Genomic DNA, 18,728 nt, shown 5'->3' on the forward strand with positions numbered 1-18,728 from the left:
AAAACCACAACACACAAACCCCCAAAACCCCAACTCACAAACCCCCAAAACCCCAACACACAAACCCCCAAAACCCCAACACACAAACCCCCAAAACCACAACAAACAAACCCCCAAAACCCCAATACGCAAACCCCCAAAACCACAACACACAAACCCCAACTCACAAACCCCCAAAACCCCAACACACAAACCCCCCAAACCCCAACACACAAACCCCCAAAACCACAACACACAAACCCCCAAAACCACAATACGCAAACCCCCATAACCACAACACACAAACCCCCAAAACCCCAACACACAAACCCCCAAAACCCCAACTCACAAACCCCCAACACACAAACACCAACACACAAACCCCCAAAACCCCAATATGCAAACCCCCAAAACCACAACACACAAACCCCCAAAACCCCAACTCACAAACCCCCAAAACCCCAACACACAAACCCCCCAAACCCCAACACACAAACCCCCAAAACCCCAACACACAAACCCCCCAAAACCACAACACACAAAACCCCAACACACAAACCCCCAACACACAGACCCCAAACCCCAACACACAATCCCCCCAAACACCAACACACAAACCCCCAAAACCACAACACACAAACCCCCAAAACCCCAACTCACAAACCCCCAAAACCACAACACACAAACCCCCAAAACCCGAACTCACAAACCCCCAAAACCCCAACACACTAACACCAACACACAAACCTCCAAAACCCCAATACGCAAACCTCCAAAACCACAACACACAAACCCCCAAAACCCCAACTCACAAACCCCCAAAACCTCATCACACAAACCCCCAAAACCACAACACACAAACCCCCAAAACCCCAATACACAAAGCCCCAAAACCACAACACACAAGCCCCCAAAACCCCAACTCACAAACCCCCAAAACCCCAACACACAAACACCAACACACAAACCCCCAAAACTCCAATACGCAAACCCCCAAAACCACAACACACAGACCCCCAAAACCCCAACTCACAAACCCCCAAAACCCCAACACACAAACCCCCAAAACCCCAACACACAAACCCCCAAAACCACAACACACAAACCCCCAAAACCCCAACTCACAAACCCCCAAAACCCCAACACACAAACCCCCCAAACCCCAACACACAAACCCCCAAAACCACAACACACAAACCCCCAAAACCCCAATACGCAAACCCCAAAACCACAACACACAAACCCCCAAAACCCCAACACACAAACCCCCAAAACCCCAACTCACAAACCCCCAAAACCCCAACTCACAAACCCCCAAAACCACAACACACAAACCCCCAAAACCCCAACTCACAAACCCCCAAAACCCCAACACACAAACACCAACACACAAACCTCCAAAACCCCAATACGCAAACCTCCAAAACCACAACACACAAACCCCCAAAACCCCAACTCACAAACCCCCAAAACCCCAACACACAAACACCAACACACAAACCACCAAAACTCCAATACGCAAACCCCCAAAACCACAACACACAAACCCCCAAAACCACAACTCACAAACCCCCAAAACCCCAACACACAAACCCCCAAAACACCAACACACAAACCCCCAAAACCACAACACACAAACCCCCAAAACCCCAACACATAAACCCCCCAAACCCCAACACACAAACCCGCAAAACCACAACACACAAACCCCCAAAACCCCAATACGCAAACCCCCAAAACCACAACACACAAACCCCCAAAACCCCAACACACAAACCCCCAAAACCCCAACTCACAAACCCCCAAAACCCCAACACACAAACCTCCAAAACCACAACACACAAACCCCCAAAACCCCAACACACAAACCCCCCAAACCCCAACACACAAACCTCCAAAACCACAACACACAAACCCCCAAAACCCCAACACACAAACCCCCCAAACCCCAACACACAAACCCCCAAAACCACAACACACAAACCCCCAAAACCCCAATACGCAAACCCCCAAAACCACAACACACAAACCCCCAAAACCCCAATACACAAAGCCCCAAAACCACAACACACAAGCCCCCAAAACCCCAACTCACAAACCCCCAAAACCCCAACACACAAACACCAACACACAAACCCCCAAAACTCCAATACGCAAACCCCCAAAACCACAACACACAGACCCCCAAAACCCCAACTCACAAACCCCCAAAACCCCAACACACAAACCCCCAAAACCCCAACACACAAACCCCCAAAACCACAACACACAAACCCCCAAAACCCCAACTCACAAACCCCCAAAACCCCAACACACAAACCCCCCAAACCCCAACACACAAACCCCCAAAACCACAACACACAAACCCCCAAAACCCCAATACGCAAACCCCAAAACCACAACACACAAACCCCCAAAACCCCAACACACAAACCCCCAAAACCCCAACTCACAAACCCCCAAAACCCCAACTCACAAACCCCCAAAACCACAACACACAAACCCCCAAAACCCCAACTCACAAACCCCCAAAACCCCAACACACAAACACCAACACACAAACCTCCAAAACCCCAATACGCAAACCTCCAAAACCACAACACACAAACCCCCAAAACCCCAACTCACAAACCCCCAAAACCCCAACACACAAACACCAACACACAAACCACCAAAACTCCAATACGCAAACCCCCAAAACCACAACACACAAACCCCCAAAACCACAACTCACAAACCCCCAAAACCCCAACACACAAACCCCCAAAACACCAACACACAAACCCCCAAAACCACAACACACAAACCCCCAAAACCCCAACACATAAACCCCCCAAACCCCAACACACAAACCCGCAAAACCACAACACACAAACCCCCAAAACCCCAATACGCAAACCCCCAAAACCACAACACACAAACCCCCAAAACCCCAACACACAAACCCCCAAAACCCCAACTCACAAACCCCCAAAACCCCAACACACAAACCTCCAAAACCACAACACACAAACCCCCAAAACCCCAACACACAAACCCCCCAAACCCCAACACACAAACCTCCAAAACCACAACACACAAACCCCCAAAACCCCAACACACAAACCCCCCAAACCCCAACACACAAACCCCCAAAACCACAACACACAAACCCCCAAAACCCCAATACGCAAACCCCCAAAACCACAACACACAAACCCCCAAAACCCCAACACACAAACCCCCAAAACCCCAACACACAAACCTCCAAAACCACAACACACAAACCCCCAAAACCCCAACACACAAACCCCCCAAACCCCAACACACAAACCTCCAAAACCACAACACACAAACCCCCAAAACCCCAACACACAAACCCCCCAAACCCCAACACACAAACCCCCAAAACCACAACACACAAACCCCCAAAACCCCAATACGCAAACCCCCAAAACCACAACACACAAACCCCCAAAACCCCAACACACAAACCCCCAAAACCCCAACACACAAACCCCCAACACACAAACACCAACACACAAACCCCCAAAACCCCAATAGGCAAACCCCAAAACCACAACACACAAACCCCCAAAACCCCAACTCACAAACCCCCAAAACCCCAACACACAAACCCCCCAAACCCCAACACACAAACCCCCAAAACCCCAACACACAAACCCCCCAAAACCACAACACACAAAACCCAACACACAAACCCCCAACACACAGACCCCCAAACTCCAACACACAAACCTCCAAAACCCCAACACACAAACCCCCCAAACCCCAACACACAAACCCACCAAACCCCAACACACAAACTCCCAACACACAAACCCCCAAACTCCAACACACAATCCCCCAAAACCCCAACACACAAACCTCCAAAACCCCCAATAATAAGGATAATATTAAACTAGAAAGAGTGCAGAAAAGATTTACTCGGATGTTACCGGAACTTGATGGTTTGAGTTATAAGGAGAGGCTGGACAGACTGGGACTTTTTTCCCTGGAGCGTAGGAGGCTTAGGGGTGATCTTATAGAGGTCTATAAAATAATGAGGGGCATAGATAAGGTAGATAGTCAACATCTTTTCCCAAAGGTAGGGGAGTCTAAAACTAGAGGGCATAGGTTTAAGGTGAGAGGGGAGAGATTCAGAAGGGCCCAGAGGGGCAATTTCTTCACTCAGAGGGTAGTGAGTGTCTGGAATGGGCTGCCAGAGGTAGTAGTGGAGGCGGGTACAATTGTGTCTTTTAAAAAGCATTTAGATAGTTACATGGGTAAGATGGGTATAGAGGGTTATGGGCCAAGTGCGGGCAACTGGGACTAGCTTAATGGTAAAAACTGGGAGGCATGGACTGGTTGGGCCGAAGGGCCTGTTTCCATGCTGTAAACTTCTATGATTCTACCACAACACACAAACCCCCAACACACAAACCCCCAAACTCCAACACACAAACCCCCAACACACAAACCCCCAACACACAAACCCCCAAACTCCAACACACAAACCCCCAAACTCCAACACACAAACCCCCAACACACAAACCCCAAACTCCAACACACAAACCCCCAAAACCCTAACACACAAACCCACAAAACCCCAACACACAAACCCCCAACACACAAACCCCCAAAACCCCAACACACAAACCCCCAAAACCCCAACACACAAACCCCCAAAACCCCAACACACAAACCCCAAACTCCAACACACAAACCCCCAAAACCCTAACACACAAACCCACAAAACCCCAACACACAAACCCCCAACACACAAACCCCCAAAACCCCATCACACAAACCCCCAAAACCCCAACACACAAACCCCCAAAACCCCAACACACAAACCCCCAAAACCACAACACACAAACCCACAAAACCCCAACACACAAACCCCCAAAACCCCAACACACAAACCCCCAAAACCCCAACACACAAACCCCCAACACACAAACCCCCAACACACAAACCCCCAACACACAAACCCCCAAAACCCCAACACACAAAACCCCAACACACAAAACCCCAAAACCCCAACACACAAACCCCCAACACACAAAACCCCAACACACAAACCCCCAACACACAAACCCCCAACACACAAACCCCAACACACAAATCCCCAAACCCACAACACACAAACCCCCAACACACAAAACCCCAACACACAAACCCCCAACACACAAACCCCCAACACACAAAACCCCAACACACAAACCCCAAAACCCCAACACAAACCCCCCCAAACCCCAACACACAAACCCCAACGCACAAACCCCCAAAACCCCAACACACAACCCCCAAAACCACAACAAAACCCCAACACACAACCCCCAAAACCCCAACAAAACCCCAACACACAAACCCCCAAAACCCCAACACACAAACCCCAAAACCCCAACACACAAACCCCCAAAACCCCAACACACAAACCCCAACACACAAACCCACCAAACCCCAACACACAACCCCCAAAACCCCAACACACAACCCCCAAAACCCCAACACACAACCCCCAAAACCACAACAAAACCCCAACACACAAACCCCAACACACAAACCCCCAAAACCCCAACACACAAACCCCAACACACAAACCCCCTAAACCCCAACACACAAACCCCCAAAACCCCAACACACAAACTCCAAAACCCCAACACACAAACCCCAACACACAAACCCCAACACACAAACCCACCAAACCCCAACACACAGCCCCCAAAACCCCAACACACAACCCCCAAAACCACAACAAAACCCCAACACACAAACCCCCAAAACCTCAACACACAAACCCCCAAAACCCCAACACACAAACCCACCAAACCCCAACACACAACCCCCAAAACCCCAACACACAACCCCCAAAACCACAACAAAACCCCAACACACAAACCCCCAAAACCTCAACACACAAACCCCCAAAACCCCAACACACAAACCCCAACACACAAACCCCCAAAACCCCAACACACAAACCCCCAAAACCCCAACACACAAACCCCCAAAACCCCAACACACAACCCCCAAAACCACAACAAAACCCCAACACACAAACCCCAACACACAAACCCCCAAAACCCCAACACACAAACCCCCAAAACCCCAACACACAAACCCCAACACACAAACCCCCAAAACCCCAACACAAACCCCCAAAACCCCAACACACAAACCCCCCAAACCCCAACACACAACCCCCCAAAACCCCAACACACAAACCCCAAAACCGTAGCCCCCCCACACCAACCTCATCCCCTGAGTAATACTGTCCTCACCTCCCATTTAACCACCACCCTGAGGCCCACGTTACTAATCTGTACCCCTGACTAAACGCCACCCTCTGACCACCAGCTCCCTTCCCCCCTCCAACGGCTCTGAGCTGCGATGTCGCTCACTCTCTCTCCACCTTTGCATCCTGACCATCCCGGACATGCGGCTGACCGTTCCAGCAGGGGTCAGTGGTGTGGTGTTGGGTGCTCTGGTGCACAGATGAGCCAACACAGTTGTATGTGGTACAACTCTATTTTATTATAACTCTTATAATACAGTTCGTTCTGGATACTCTGCACGTGCTGTCTCCCTGAGTGTGTTTGGCAATAGATGTGTCCTGGTTCTCCTCTGCAGCTAATACTGACCACCGGGGGTCGTGTCTGTGCGTTTATATCTTTCTGTCATTGGTTGTGGTGTTGTGTGTTCTGATTTGTCTGTTGGTGTGTCTTTCATGATGTGTGTGTTTGAATATCATGACATCCCCCCTTTTTACAAAGATATGTGCCTACGTGGTTATAAATATAATTGTGTCGTGAGTGCATCGAAGAGTGTGTGTGTGTGTTATGTACAGCGTGTGTATATGACGTAACTATTTACATGGGGCGATGTCGGGTGCGTCACACTAACAAGGTTGTACCATAACAAAACTTGGATGCGAGAGAAAAAAAAAAAACTTGAACATTGGTCCGGTCAGACGATATCTGGAACAATAAACAACAACAGGTTATAATACAGAAGTGTTTGACTTTTTGAACGTATGAACAGCGTTATAAGTCCAGTCTAATGGGTGACCGCCTCAAGAATGGGCTGGTCCTCAAGCCGGTTCAGCTGTGGAGATTTGGGGTCACACTGGTTCACCTTGGACTGTTGGAGGTGATGCTGTTGCCGAAGTCTCTACTTTACCATTTGTTGTACTTCGTGCAGTGCTTGGTTTTTTCATTCGTGCAAATATAACATTCAACATCTTTGTTAGTGGTGCCTTGGCTGTGGTTTGGTTCTGGTGGCGATGGAAGGGGCATGATCCGTGGCATCTCCACAAAGTCATCCTTGGGAACCAGTGGAGGATCCGGCGTGTGCGTACGGTTCAGTTGCGAGCGTGGAAGGCGGCGCAAAGCTCGCTGATTGCGCCTACGCACCAATCCATCCGCCCTGCATGCCAGGAACAAGGTGGAGTCTTTTTCTTTTTATGTTTGTGGTGGACGGCATCTTGTAGCCGATGGGTCGTTGCCATCGAAGTAGCACCATCACTAATATCATGCAAGGCGATGACTGTGCCAGATGTGGAAGTTGGCCGAGACCGTGTACGCTGGTTCCGGCCACCTGCTGTGCCGGAAGGGCGACTCCGCAGAGAAACGTCGAAGCATGTCGCCTTGGAGAGAGAATTGTTGCTCGCATCAACGTCTGGCGATGGCGCGAATTGGTGTGTCCATCTTGGACCGCCGGTGCTGGTTGCCACTGCCGACCCAGTGGGACTGCCACGCGATCCATTCCCTGTCGCCGTGGCATCCGCCGTCACCCTGAGCGTGCCATCACCGAGGCCGCGACACCGCCCGTCCGGAGCAAGGTCTGGCGTGCGCGAATCAGAGTCGGCGCTTGGCTGCTCCCCATCTGGAGTCCGGTCTGCCTTCCGTCGATGCCCCCCGTCCGGAGTCCCAACAGGTTCACTGGAGGCAGCCGAGATTCCCTGAAGCTGCACTTCTGGAGTCGGAACATGCAGGAATGCACCAACCAGTGGAGAGGCTCGAGCCATCGAGGGTGGAAGCGGTGCGCCGCCACCGCAGTCGTCAGTGGTCCCACCGTGATCGTCGAGTGCCTCGGTACGCACTAGGCGAGGTCTGTCACCTTGCACCTTTTGCATGGGAAGTGGGATGCTGTCGTCACTCATCTCACATCCCGTGGATAGATCCTCATTAGCAGCTTGCTGTTCACTAGGGTTGGGTAAATTGTCAGAGTTTTCATCTGGTGGTGCACACCATGTCGGTGGACTGTCATTGTCTTGCCGTTGTCCTTCATTTGGGCTTTTCTTCTTTGGAATTTTAAATCTTCCCCCAGACATTGCAGAACCTTGTTTATTACCCCCAAATTCTCCCATAGGTATGGTCTCGAATATAGGATCCAATGTTTCTCTCGACATTGTACTATTTTCCACAGAACACTCCGTTTCACTTTTCTTCTCAGGTGCCTCATATGTATCTTTGTCTAATGTACATGCCTTCATGGTCTCTGGGTCTGATTTTGCTGGGACTGGCATGGTCACAGTCTCTCTTTTACTGTTCTCAATTGCCCACATTATACTCCCCATACATAACTGCTTAATCACTGGGGTTAGTGTGGTACAATGGATAATCGGGTCGACCTTATCTGCATCTTCACCATTAGTGGAAAGCACACTTGGTTCACTTGAAACTGCTGTGGGTTTTAAATTCGTTATCTGGCTACTCGATGTCGGTGTCCTCAGGATTCTTGCTCCAATGTTCTGCTCAATAATCAGTGGAGCGTGTATAGGTTCAATGCAATTAATGTTCCCCTCAAGGTTTGAAGAGTCATTACTGACTAACTGCTGGTCTCCGAAGTTGGGATTTTGCGGTGTTGTGTTGAAGGGAGACATTTGTCCCTGCTGTAGATATGATTCAGGTTGTGTTATTTCCATTACCTGAGGATCAATGTCTTGTCCATTTTTTTGATCCATACTAAAACACTGGCAATTCTCAGTCTGCTCCTTGCAAGTTAAACATTCAATTAATTTCGTTAGCAAATCCTCAGCATCCTTCTGTGGCCGTGCAGCATTATTAATCTCTGTTCGGCTATAATGATCCTGAAGGTCAGCGCATAAACCTTTTTTCTTCGGGCTTGGACGAGGCGATTCCTTTGGCTTGTCTTCAGTTGGGCTTGAACAGTCTTCAGCGCTGTGCCCTTCATTGTAGCATGAGAGACCGTCATGTTCATGCTGCTGTGTAGTGGAGCATGGTAGGCTGTTATAGCCTTCTTGCTGTTCACGTGAGCATGGCAGACTTGCATCGTCTGCCTCTGGTTGGTCAGGAGAGGTTGCTAGACCCTCATGGTCTTGTTCCTGCAAGGACTGCGCTCTGGAGTCTTGCGTTCCTTCCATCGTGGAGTCCGTCCACGAGCTCTCTGTGGAGGCTTGTGACACTGGAGTCACTTCTTGTTCGTGCAAGGACTGCGCTCTGGAGTCTTGCGTTGCTTCTATCGTGGAGGCTGTCCACGAGCTCTCTGTGGAGGCTTGTGACACTGGAGTCACTTCTTGTTCGTGCAAGGACTGCGCTCTGGAGTCTTGCGTTGCTTCTATCGTGGAGGCTGTCCACGAGCTCTCTGTGGAGGCTTGTGACACTGGAGTCACTTCTTGTCCGTGCAAGGACTGCGCTCTGGAGTCTTGCATTTCTGCAATTGTGGAGTCTGTCCACGAGCTTGCTGTGGAAGCTTGTGACACTGGAGTCACTTCTGGTTCATGCGAGGACTGCACTCTGGAGTCTTGCATGTCTTCTTTCATAGAGTCGGGAACGTTGAGCGGGACGTGGACCACGCTCTGTGTGGCAGCAGGGCACTCTCCGTGTGCTTGCACCGCTCCCTGTCTGTTAATGTCAGGCTGCAGCATCATCCGGTACTGATAAGTTGGAACGTCATATCTGCTGGATTGAAGATCCTCAAATCCGAAAAATGAATCCGCATCTGCGTCGGATTCAATGTGGGGGCCGCCAATGTGCAACACGAAAGGTTCGTCCGAGTCATAGTCATATAGGACCACGGAGCTATCATTGGGCTCGCGAGGTCCGGAAACACTGTAAAGATCGTCATCGAAGTATTCAAGGTCGGAATCATCGGCTTGTGCGTAGGTAACTGCTTGTCGGAGGGTTCTTCGGAGGTCAAATTCATCTCCTGGGTCAATTTGCGGCAATGTGCTGTCATTCCAGGTGAGGGAAGGTTGTTTTACAGCTTTAACAGATTTTTGTTTTTTTGATTTGGGACGTTTCCCTTTTAAATTGGATTTGGGACATTTCCCTTTTAAATTGGTGCAGTCTGGGGCCTCTGACATCCTGACGCTCGGTATGTAGCACGTAGGAAGCGACTGCGCATGCTCAGATCGCTGTTCCTTTACCGATGGCCGTTTTCTTGACTGCGCATGCGCAGCATCTCGCGCATGCGCAAACGAAACTTCCGGTTCTGCGCACTGCTCGCGCAACTGTGCTAGCGTTATACCTTTAGCAAGATGGCCGCCGACCTCGACCCAGCCCTCTCTCAGGCCCGGGATTTCGGCCTCTGGGAATTCGGGCTCCGGGATCCCGGCCACGAGGTGAGTACTGCAGCTTTTCTTACCTTTACTTGCCGATTGGATTGCGTTTTCTTCACAGTACTTGGAGAATTTGCCCAGGACTGCCTGGTAATCGTACCTTTGCTGCCTCCTGAAGAACCTGAACCTTCTGAATATTTCTCTTGCCCTTGCACCGGCGATGGTGAGGAGAAATTCAATTTTTTCCCTATCATCCAGGTCTTTGAGTTCAGCTGCCGCCAGGAACAATTCGAACATTTGCCGGAATCGCCGCCAGTTTTCGCGGAGGTCGCCGTGGCACTGGAGCGCCTGCGGAACCGGGAGCTCGTACATCATGCCTGGGCACTGCTGGTTGTCTCTGTACACTGAGGTATGCCGGCAGGTATCGATCCACTCCTGTACCATGTGGTGTTGGGTGCTCTGGTGCACAGATGAGCCAACACAGTTGTATGTGGTACAACTCTATTTTATTATAACTCTTATAATACAGTTCGTTCTGGATACTCTGCACGTGCTGTCTCCCTGAGTGTGTTTGGCAATAGATGTGTCCTGGTTCTCCTCTGCAGCTAATACTGACCACCGGGGGTCGTGTCTGTGCTTTTATATCTTTCTGTCATTGGTTGTGGTGTGTGTTCTGATTTGTCTGTTGGTGTGTCTTTCATGATGTGTGTGTTTGAATATCATGACAAGTGGGTTAGTTAGGCCTCATTTGGAATGTGGTGTACAATTCTGGTCGCCACACTACCAGAAGGATGTGGAGGCTTTAGAGAGGGTGCAGAAGAGATTTACCAGGATGTTGCCTGGTATGGAGGGCATTAGCTATGAGGACCGGTTGAATAAACTCGGTTTGTTCTCACTGGAACGAAGGAGGTTGAGGGGAGACCTGATAGAGGTCTACAAAATTATGAGTGGCATAGACAGAGTGGATAGTCAGATGCTCTTTCCTAGTGTAGGAGAGTCAAGTACTCGGAGACACAGGTTTAAAATGCGTGGGGAAAAGTTCAGAACAGGGGCGAAATTCTCCCGAAACGGCGCGATGTCCGCCGACTGCCACCCAAAACGGCGCCAATCAGACGGGCATCGCGCCGCCCCAAAGGTGTGGAATGCTCCGCATCTTTGGGGGCCGAGCCCCAACATTGAGGGGCTAGGCCGACACCGGAGGAATTTCCACCCCGCCAGCTGGCGGAAACGGCCTTTGTTGCCCCGCCAGCTGGCGCGGAAATGACATCTCCGGGCGGCGCATGCGCGGGAGCGTCAGCGGCCGCTGACAGCTTCCCGCGCATGCGCAGTGGAGGGTGTCTCTTCCACCTCCGCCATGGTGGAGACCGTGGCGGAGGCGGAAGGGAAAGAGTGCCCCCATGGCACAGGCCCGACCACAGATCGGTGGGCCCCGATCGCGGGCCAGGCCACCGTGGGGGCACCCCCCGGGGTCAGATCGCCCCGCGACCCCCCCCAGGACCCCGGAGCCCGCCCACGGGCCTTGTCCCGCCGGTAAATAGGTGCTTTAATTTACGCCGGCGGGACAGGCAATTTATCGACGGGACTTCGGCCCAGCCGGGCCGGAGAATCGAGTGGGGGGGCCCGCCAACCGGCGCGGCGCGATTCCCGCACCCGCCGAATCTCCGGTGCCGGAGACTTCGGCAACCGGCGGGGGCGGGATTCACGGCAGCCCCCGGCAATTCTCCGACCCGGCGGGGGGTCGGAGAATGACGCCCCAGATGTATGAGGCAATTTTTTTTACACAGAGGGTGGTAAATATATGGGCCGCGCTGCCTGGGGAGGGGGTGGGAGCAGGTACGATAGCGGCATTTAAGGGGCATCTAGTCAAATATATGAATAGGGTGGGAATGGAAGGATACGGACTCTGTAAGTGCAGACGGTTTTAGTTTAGGCCGGTACCACGGTGGGCGCTGGCTTGGAGGGCCGAAAGGCCTGTTCCTGTGCTGGATTGCTCTTTGTAATCACCTCCGAGATCGGAGATCTTCGCGTCTAATTCTCGTCCGAGGACTCCCGTCAGTAAATAGATTTGCCCCATGCTCCTCAGCACCATGCTCTTGTGGTGTTTGCGTTTGGTAAAGTTCCCATCACCTCCTCACGTAACCGGGGTCGGAATATCTGGAACTGTTGAAGAGCTCGTGGATGCTAGAAGGACTCTCGGAGGCTATAGTTGGATGGATGTTTATCAGCCGTCAGGAGCAGAGGCCATTCGAGTGCTGGGATAGGCCCAGAGGCCTGAATGGCCGCCTGCCAGCCTCAGAAGGTTTGGAGAGCCAAAGGAGGTTCTAGGACCCGGGGGAGGGAACCATTGACCATGGAGGGGTTTGAGCAGGAGGCTGGGATCTTAATGGCAGAGATCCGGGGGGAAGGAGGGGTGACGACTGACTGTTTCCCCGATGTGCGCGTCTCACCAACACCGCGGGGCAAAGCCATCGCGCCGGGCAGCCCGGGTGAGGAAGCGCCCGAGCTACCCACCTGAATCAAAGCTAGGCCAAGGTTGGCACAGAATGAAGAGCGAGGAGACAGCCGTTTGAGGAAGAGGGTCCCAGACTTTCACTCCCCTCTTCGTGAGGGTGTGAAAGGCCTGGCTCTCACTTTAAAGGTTCTCAAAAGGTGGAAATGGGACCCCGGAACTTCTCTGCCTTATGCTCTTTGGGTGGGTCGGTGTAGACTCGATGGGCCGAATGGCCTCCTGTACCTGCAGGGATTCCCTGATTCTAATTCCCGCCCAACGAAATCACCCTCTTTGTGGACGAGTGAAGATCTTCATAGTTCAGAGGGAGGAGGCGAGGCAGGGAAACTCCCACCCGGCCTGCCCTCCAGGCGTGAAGGAGTCCGCGGCCGCCATTTGCAGAAGGTTGGGGAGAACGTACGAGGTCTCGGCAGGTTCAGATGAGGCGGACGAAGAAAACCGGGAGGGACTTTCCAGGCCTATCCCGGCTGTGGGACCTTCCGGTCCCGCCCAAGGCGACATCCCAACCCCGCAGTGTCCCCGGGATGGGCGCGCCGTGCGAAACGCGGTGGACGACCGGCGGGACTGGAAGATCCGTCGTAGGGGGGGGGGGGGGGGGGGGGGGGGCGTTTGGGCGGCAATTGGGCTGAATACCCCACCCAAGGTGTTCCGATTCGGGCTAACGGTCCAATGAGGTAAGGGGACACAGACTTATGGGGCTGGATTCTCCGATTTTGAGGCAATGTCCGCATGGTGGCGTTTTATGACTGAAAATTCGGCGTCACACAGCCACCGATCCTCCGTTTGGCTGGAGCAGCTGAGCGGCGTAGAGGAACCCGACTCTACCTGCCGATACGGCTGGAGAATTGCCGGGTCCACGGCCGCGCCGTGCAACATGCGCCGGCCGCTCGTGGACCCGGCCCGCAAAATAGCGCCCCCCCCCCCCCTCTACGACGGATCTTCCAGTCCCGCCGTAAACGTGCGTATTCTCCGGCCGATCGCCGAATGCCATTTCGCCAATCGGAGAATCCCGCCCGTGGGTTTGGGTAAGGGTGAGGGGGGGTGCGGAATGGGCGAGGGGGAACTCTATTGCCACGGTGAACTGGAGCTCGCTGCCCACACGCGGCTGGGAGAGGAGGCGATGAACAATTTCCAAAGGGGCGAGGGAGTCAGGGAGGGGGGGTAATGGTTTAGGGGCTGGTTTAGCACAGTGGGCTAAATCGCTGGCTTGTAATACAGAACAAGGCCAGCAGCGCGGGTTCAATTCCCGTACCGGCCTCCCCGAACAGGCGCCGGAATGTGGCGACTAGGGGCTTTTCACAGTAACTTCATTTGAAGCCTACTTGTGACAATAAGCGATTATTATTATTATTGGACAGGGTGGATTGTTCGACAGGAGGCACGCAGGGGCAGGAGGGCCGAATGGCCTCCTTTCGTGCTGTAATTACTGTATACGAGTGGGTGGGTTCCTTGCTGAATCCCGGGCTAATATTTAACCGTCAAGCCAACACATCAAAAATAGACGATCGGGTCAGTCATCAGATTTGTTGTTCCCGGGATCTTGAAAATTATCCGCTGCTGTTTCCCATCTTGTCCCGGCGATGGCTGACGAGGTTGTTGGTTTTTCTTTGGCTTCCAGGTACTGAAGGACCTGCCTCAGATCGAAGGCCGTCCCGGGGCCTCCCTTTCACCTCTGAACTTTGACACCCTGGAGAAGGACCTGAAGGCCCGCCACGTGGACGATGTCACCGCCGAGGACGTCATGTCGTCCGCCATGTACCCCAAGGTGTTCGACGAGTTCAAGGAGTTCACCGCTCAGTTCGGGCCCGTGGAGTGCCTCAACACGCGCCTCTTCCTGGAGGGACCCAAGATCGCGGAGGTGTTCCAGGTGAGCGTTTACTGGCGCTGCGGCAGAGTGCAAGGTGCGCGCGGCACAGACACCGGCCGTTTCTGCCCCCGACCGGCCTGTACTAGTCACCCCTCCCTTCACCACAACCCCATCAACATATCCTACCCCTTCCTCCCTCCCTATCCACCTCACCCACTCCGTGCAGGAGCGAGTTCCACATTCCCCCCACACTAAGTATTGCTCTTCCCCGCAAGTGGAAGCTCCATTCGCGATAGGGGAGGGCCTGCTACAGGGCGGCACAGTGGTTAGCACCGCTGCCTCACGGCGCCAGGGACCCAGGTTTCGATTCCGGCAACGGATGACTGTCTGTGCGGAGTCTGCACGTTCTCCCCGTGTCTGCGTGGGTTTCCTCCGGGTGCTCCGGTTTCCTCCCACAGTCTAAAGATGTGCAGGTTGGGTGGATTGGCCGTGCTAAATTGTCCCTTAGTGTCCAAAGATGTGCAGGTTAGGTGGATTGGCCGTGCTAAATTGTCCCTCAGTGTCCAAGGATGTGCAGGTTAGGTGGATTGGCCAGGCTAAATTGTCGCTTAGTGTCCAAAGATGTGCAGGTTAGGTGGATTGGTCGCGCTAAATTGCCCCTTAGTGTCCAAAGATGTGCAGGTTAGGTGGATTGGCCGTGCTAAATTGTCCCTCAGTGTCCAAAGATATGCAGGTTAGGTGGATTGGCCGTGCTAAATTGTCGCTTAGTGTCCAAAGATGTGCAGGTTAGGTGGATTGGTCGCGCTAAATTGCCCCTTAGTGTCCAAAGATGTGCAGGTTAGGTGGATTGGCCGTGCTAAATTGCCCCTTAGTGTCCAAAGATGATTAGATTTGGTGGATTAGCCGTGCTAAATTGCCCTTACTGTCCAAAGATGTGCAGGTTAGGTGGATTGGCCGTGCTAAACTGCCCCTTAGTATCCAAAGATGTGGTTAGGTGGATTGGCCAGGCTAAATTGCCCCTTAGTGTCCAAAGATGTGCAGGTTAGGTGGATTGGCCGTGCTAAATTGCCCCTTAGTGTCCAAAGATATGCAGGTTAGGTGGATTGGCCGTGCTAAATTGTCCCTTAGTGTCCAAAGATATGCAGGTTAGGTGGATTGGCCGTGCTAAATTGCCCCTTAGTGTCCAAAGATATGCAGGTTAGGTGGATTGGCCGTGCTAAATTGTCCCTTAGTGTCCAAAGATGTGCAGGTTAGGTGGATTGGCCGCGCTAAATTGCCCCTTAGTGTCCAAAGATGATTAGATTTGGTGGATTAGACGTGTTAAATTGCCCTTACTGTCGAAAGATGTGCAGGTTAGTTGGATTGGCCGCGCTAAATTGCCCCTTAGTGTCCAAAGATGTGCAGGTTAGGTGGATTGGCCATGCTAAATTGTCCCTTAGTGTCCAAAGATGTGCAGGTTAGGTGGATTGGCCGTGCTAAATTGCCCCTTAGTATCCAAAGATGTGCAGGTTAGGTGGATTGGCCGTGCTAAATTGTCGCTTAGTGTCCAAAGATGTGCAGGTTAGGTGGATTGGTCGCGCTAAATTGCCCCTTAGTGTCCAAAGATGTGCAGGTTAGGTGGATTGGCCGTGCTAAATTGCCCTTACTGTCCAAAGATGTGCAGGTTAGGTGGATTGGCCATGCTAAACTGCCCCTTAGTATCCAAAGATGTGGTTAGGTGAATTGGCCAGGCTAAATTGCCCCTTAGTGTCCAAAGATGTGCAGGTTAGGTGGATTGGCCGTGCTAAATTGCCCCTTAGTGTCCAAAGATATGCAGGTTAGGTGGATTGGCCGTGCTAAATTGTCCCTTAGTGTCCAAAGATGTGCAGGTTAGGTGGATTGGCCGCGCTAAATTGCCCCTTAGTGTCCAAAGATGATTAGATTTGGTGGATTAGACGTGTTAAATTGCCCTTACTGTCGAAAGATGTGCAGGTTAGTTGGATTGGCCGCGCTAAATTGCCCCTTAGTGTCCAAAGATGTGCAGGTTAGGTGGATTGGCCGTGCTAAATTGCCCCTTAGTGTCCAAAGATGTGCAGGTTAGGTGGATTGACCGTGCTAAATTGCCCCTTAGTGTCCAAAGATGTGCAGGCTAGGTGGATTGGCCGTGCTAAATTATCCCTTAGTGTCCAAAGATGTGCAGGTTAGGTGGATTGGCCGTGCTAAATTGTCCCTTAGTGTCCAAAGATGTGCAGGTTAGGTGGATTGGCCGTGCTAAATTGCCCCTTAGTGTCCAAAGATGTGCAGGTTAGGTGGATTGACCGTGCTAAATTGCCCCTTAGTGTCCAAAGATGTGCAGGTTAGGTGGATTGACCGTGCTAAATTGCCCCTTAGTGTCCAAAGATGTGCAGGTTAGGTGGATTGGCCGTGCTAAATTGCCCTTACTGTCCAAAGATGTGCAGGTTAGGTGGATTGGCCGTGCTAAACTGCCCCTTAGTATCCAAAGATGTGGTTAGGTGGATTGGCCAGGCTAAATTGCCCCTTAGTGTCCAAAGATGTGCAGGTTAGGTGGATTGGCCGTGCTAAATTGCCCCTTAGTGTCCAAAGATATGCAGGTTAGGTGGATTGGCCGTGCTAAATTGTCCCTTAGTGTCCAAAGATGTGCAGGTTAGGTGGATTGGCCGCTCTAAATTGCCCCTTAGTGTCCAAAGATGATTAGATTTGGTGGATTAGACGTGTTAAATTGCCCTTACTGTCGAAAGATGTGCAGGTTAGTTGGATTGGCCGCGCTAAATTGCCCCTTAGTGTCCAAAGATGTGCAGGTTAGGTGGATTGGCCGTGCTAAATTGCCCCTTAGTATCCAAAGATGTGCAGGTTAGGTGGATTGGCCGTGCTAAATTGCCCCTTAGTGTCCAAAGATGTGCAGGTTAGGTGGATTGACCGTGCTAAATTGCCCCTTAGTGTCCAAAGATGTGCAGGTTAGGTGGATTGGCCGTGCTAAATTGTCCCTTAGTGTCCAAAGATGTGCAGGTTAGGTGGATTGGCCGTGCTAAATTGCCCCTTAGTATCCAAAGATGTGCAGGTTAGGTGGATTGGCCGTGCTAAATTGTCCCTTAGTGTCCAAAGATGTGCAGGTTAGGTGGATTGGCCGTGCTAAATTGCCCTTAGTGTCCAAAGATGTGCAGGTTAGGTGGATTGGCCATGCTAAATTGTCCCTTAGTGTCCAAAGATGTGCAGGTTAGGTGGATTGACCGTGCTAAATTGCCCCTTAGTGTCCAAAGATGTGCAGGTTAGGTGGATTGGCCGCGGTAAATTGCCCCTTCGTGTCCAATGATGTGCAGGTTAGGTGGATTGGCCGTGCTAAATTGTCCTTCAGTGTCCAAAGATGTGAAGGTTAGGTGGATTGGCCGCGCTAAATTGTCCCTTAGTGTCCAAAGATGTGCAGGTTAGGTGGATTGGCCGTGCTAAATTGTCCCTTCGTGTCCAAAGATGTGCAGGTTAGGTGGATTGGCCGTGCTAAATTGTCCTTCAGTGTCCAAAGATGTGCAGGTTAGGTGGATTGGCCATGCTAAATTGCCCCTTAGTGTCCAAAGATGTGCAGGTTAGGTGGATTGGCCGTGCTAAATTGTCCCTTAGTGTCCAAAGATGTGCAGGTTGGGTGGATTGGCCGTGCTAAATTGCCCCTTCGTGTCCAAAGATGTGCAGGTTAGATGGATTGGCCGTGCTAAATTGTCCCTTAGCGTCCAAAGATGTGCAGGTTGGGTGGATTGGCCGTGCTAAATTGCCCCTTAGTGTCCAAAGATGATTAGATTTGGTGGATTAGCCGCGCTAAATTGCCCTTACTGTCCAAAGATGTGCAGGTTAGGTGGATTGGCCGTGCTAAATTGTCCCTTCGTGTCCAAAGATGTGCAGGTTAGGTGGATTGGCCGTGCTAAATTGTCCTTCAGTGT

At 51.9% G+C, this 18,728-nt stretch overlaps 1 protein-coding gene across 1 annotated transcript in view; it reads left to right on the forward strand.

Moving 5' to 3' along the window:
• LOC140400218 (pyruvate carboxylase, mitochondrial-like) overlaps positions 1-18,728 on the forward strand; it is a 606,247-nt gene that overhangs the window by 548,491 nt on the left and 39,028 nt on the right. Inside the window, exon 10 of the mRNA XM_072489687.1 lies at positions 14,614-14,862. Within this exon, the coding sequence (XP_072345788.1) occupies positions 14,614-14,862 (249 nt within the window). The remainder of the gene's footprint in view (positions 1-14,613; positions 14,863-18,728) is intronic.

This window comes from Scyliorhinus torazame, chromosome 24, assembly GCF_047496885.1.
Source record: "Scyliorhinus torazame isolate Kashiwa2021f chromosome 24, sScyTor2.1, whole genome shotgun sequence".
Lineage (NCBI taxonomy): Eukaryota > Metazoa > Chordata > Chondrichthyes > Carcharhiniformes > Scyliorhinidae > Scyliorhinus > Scyliorhinus torazame.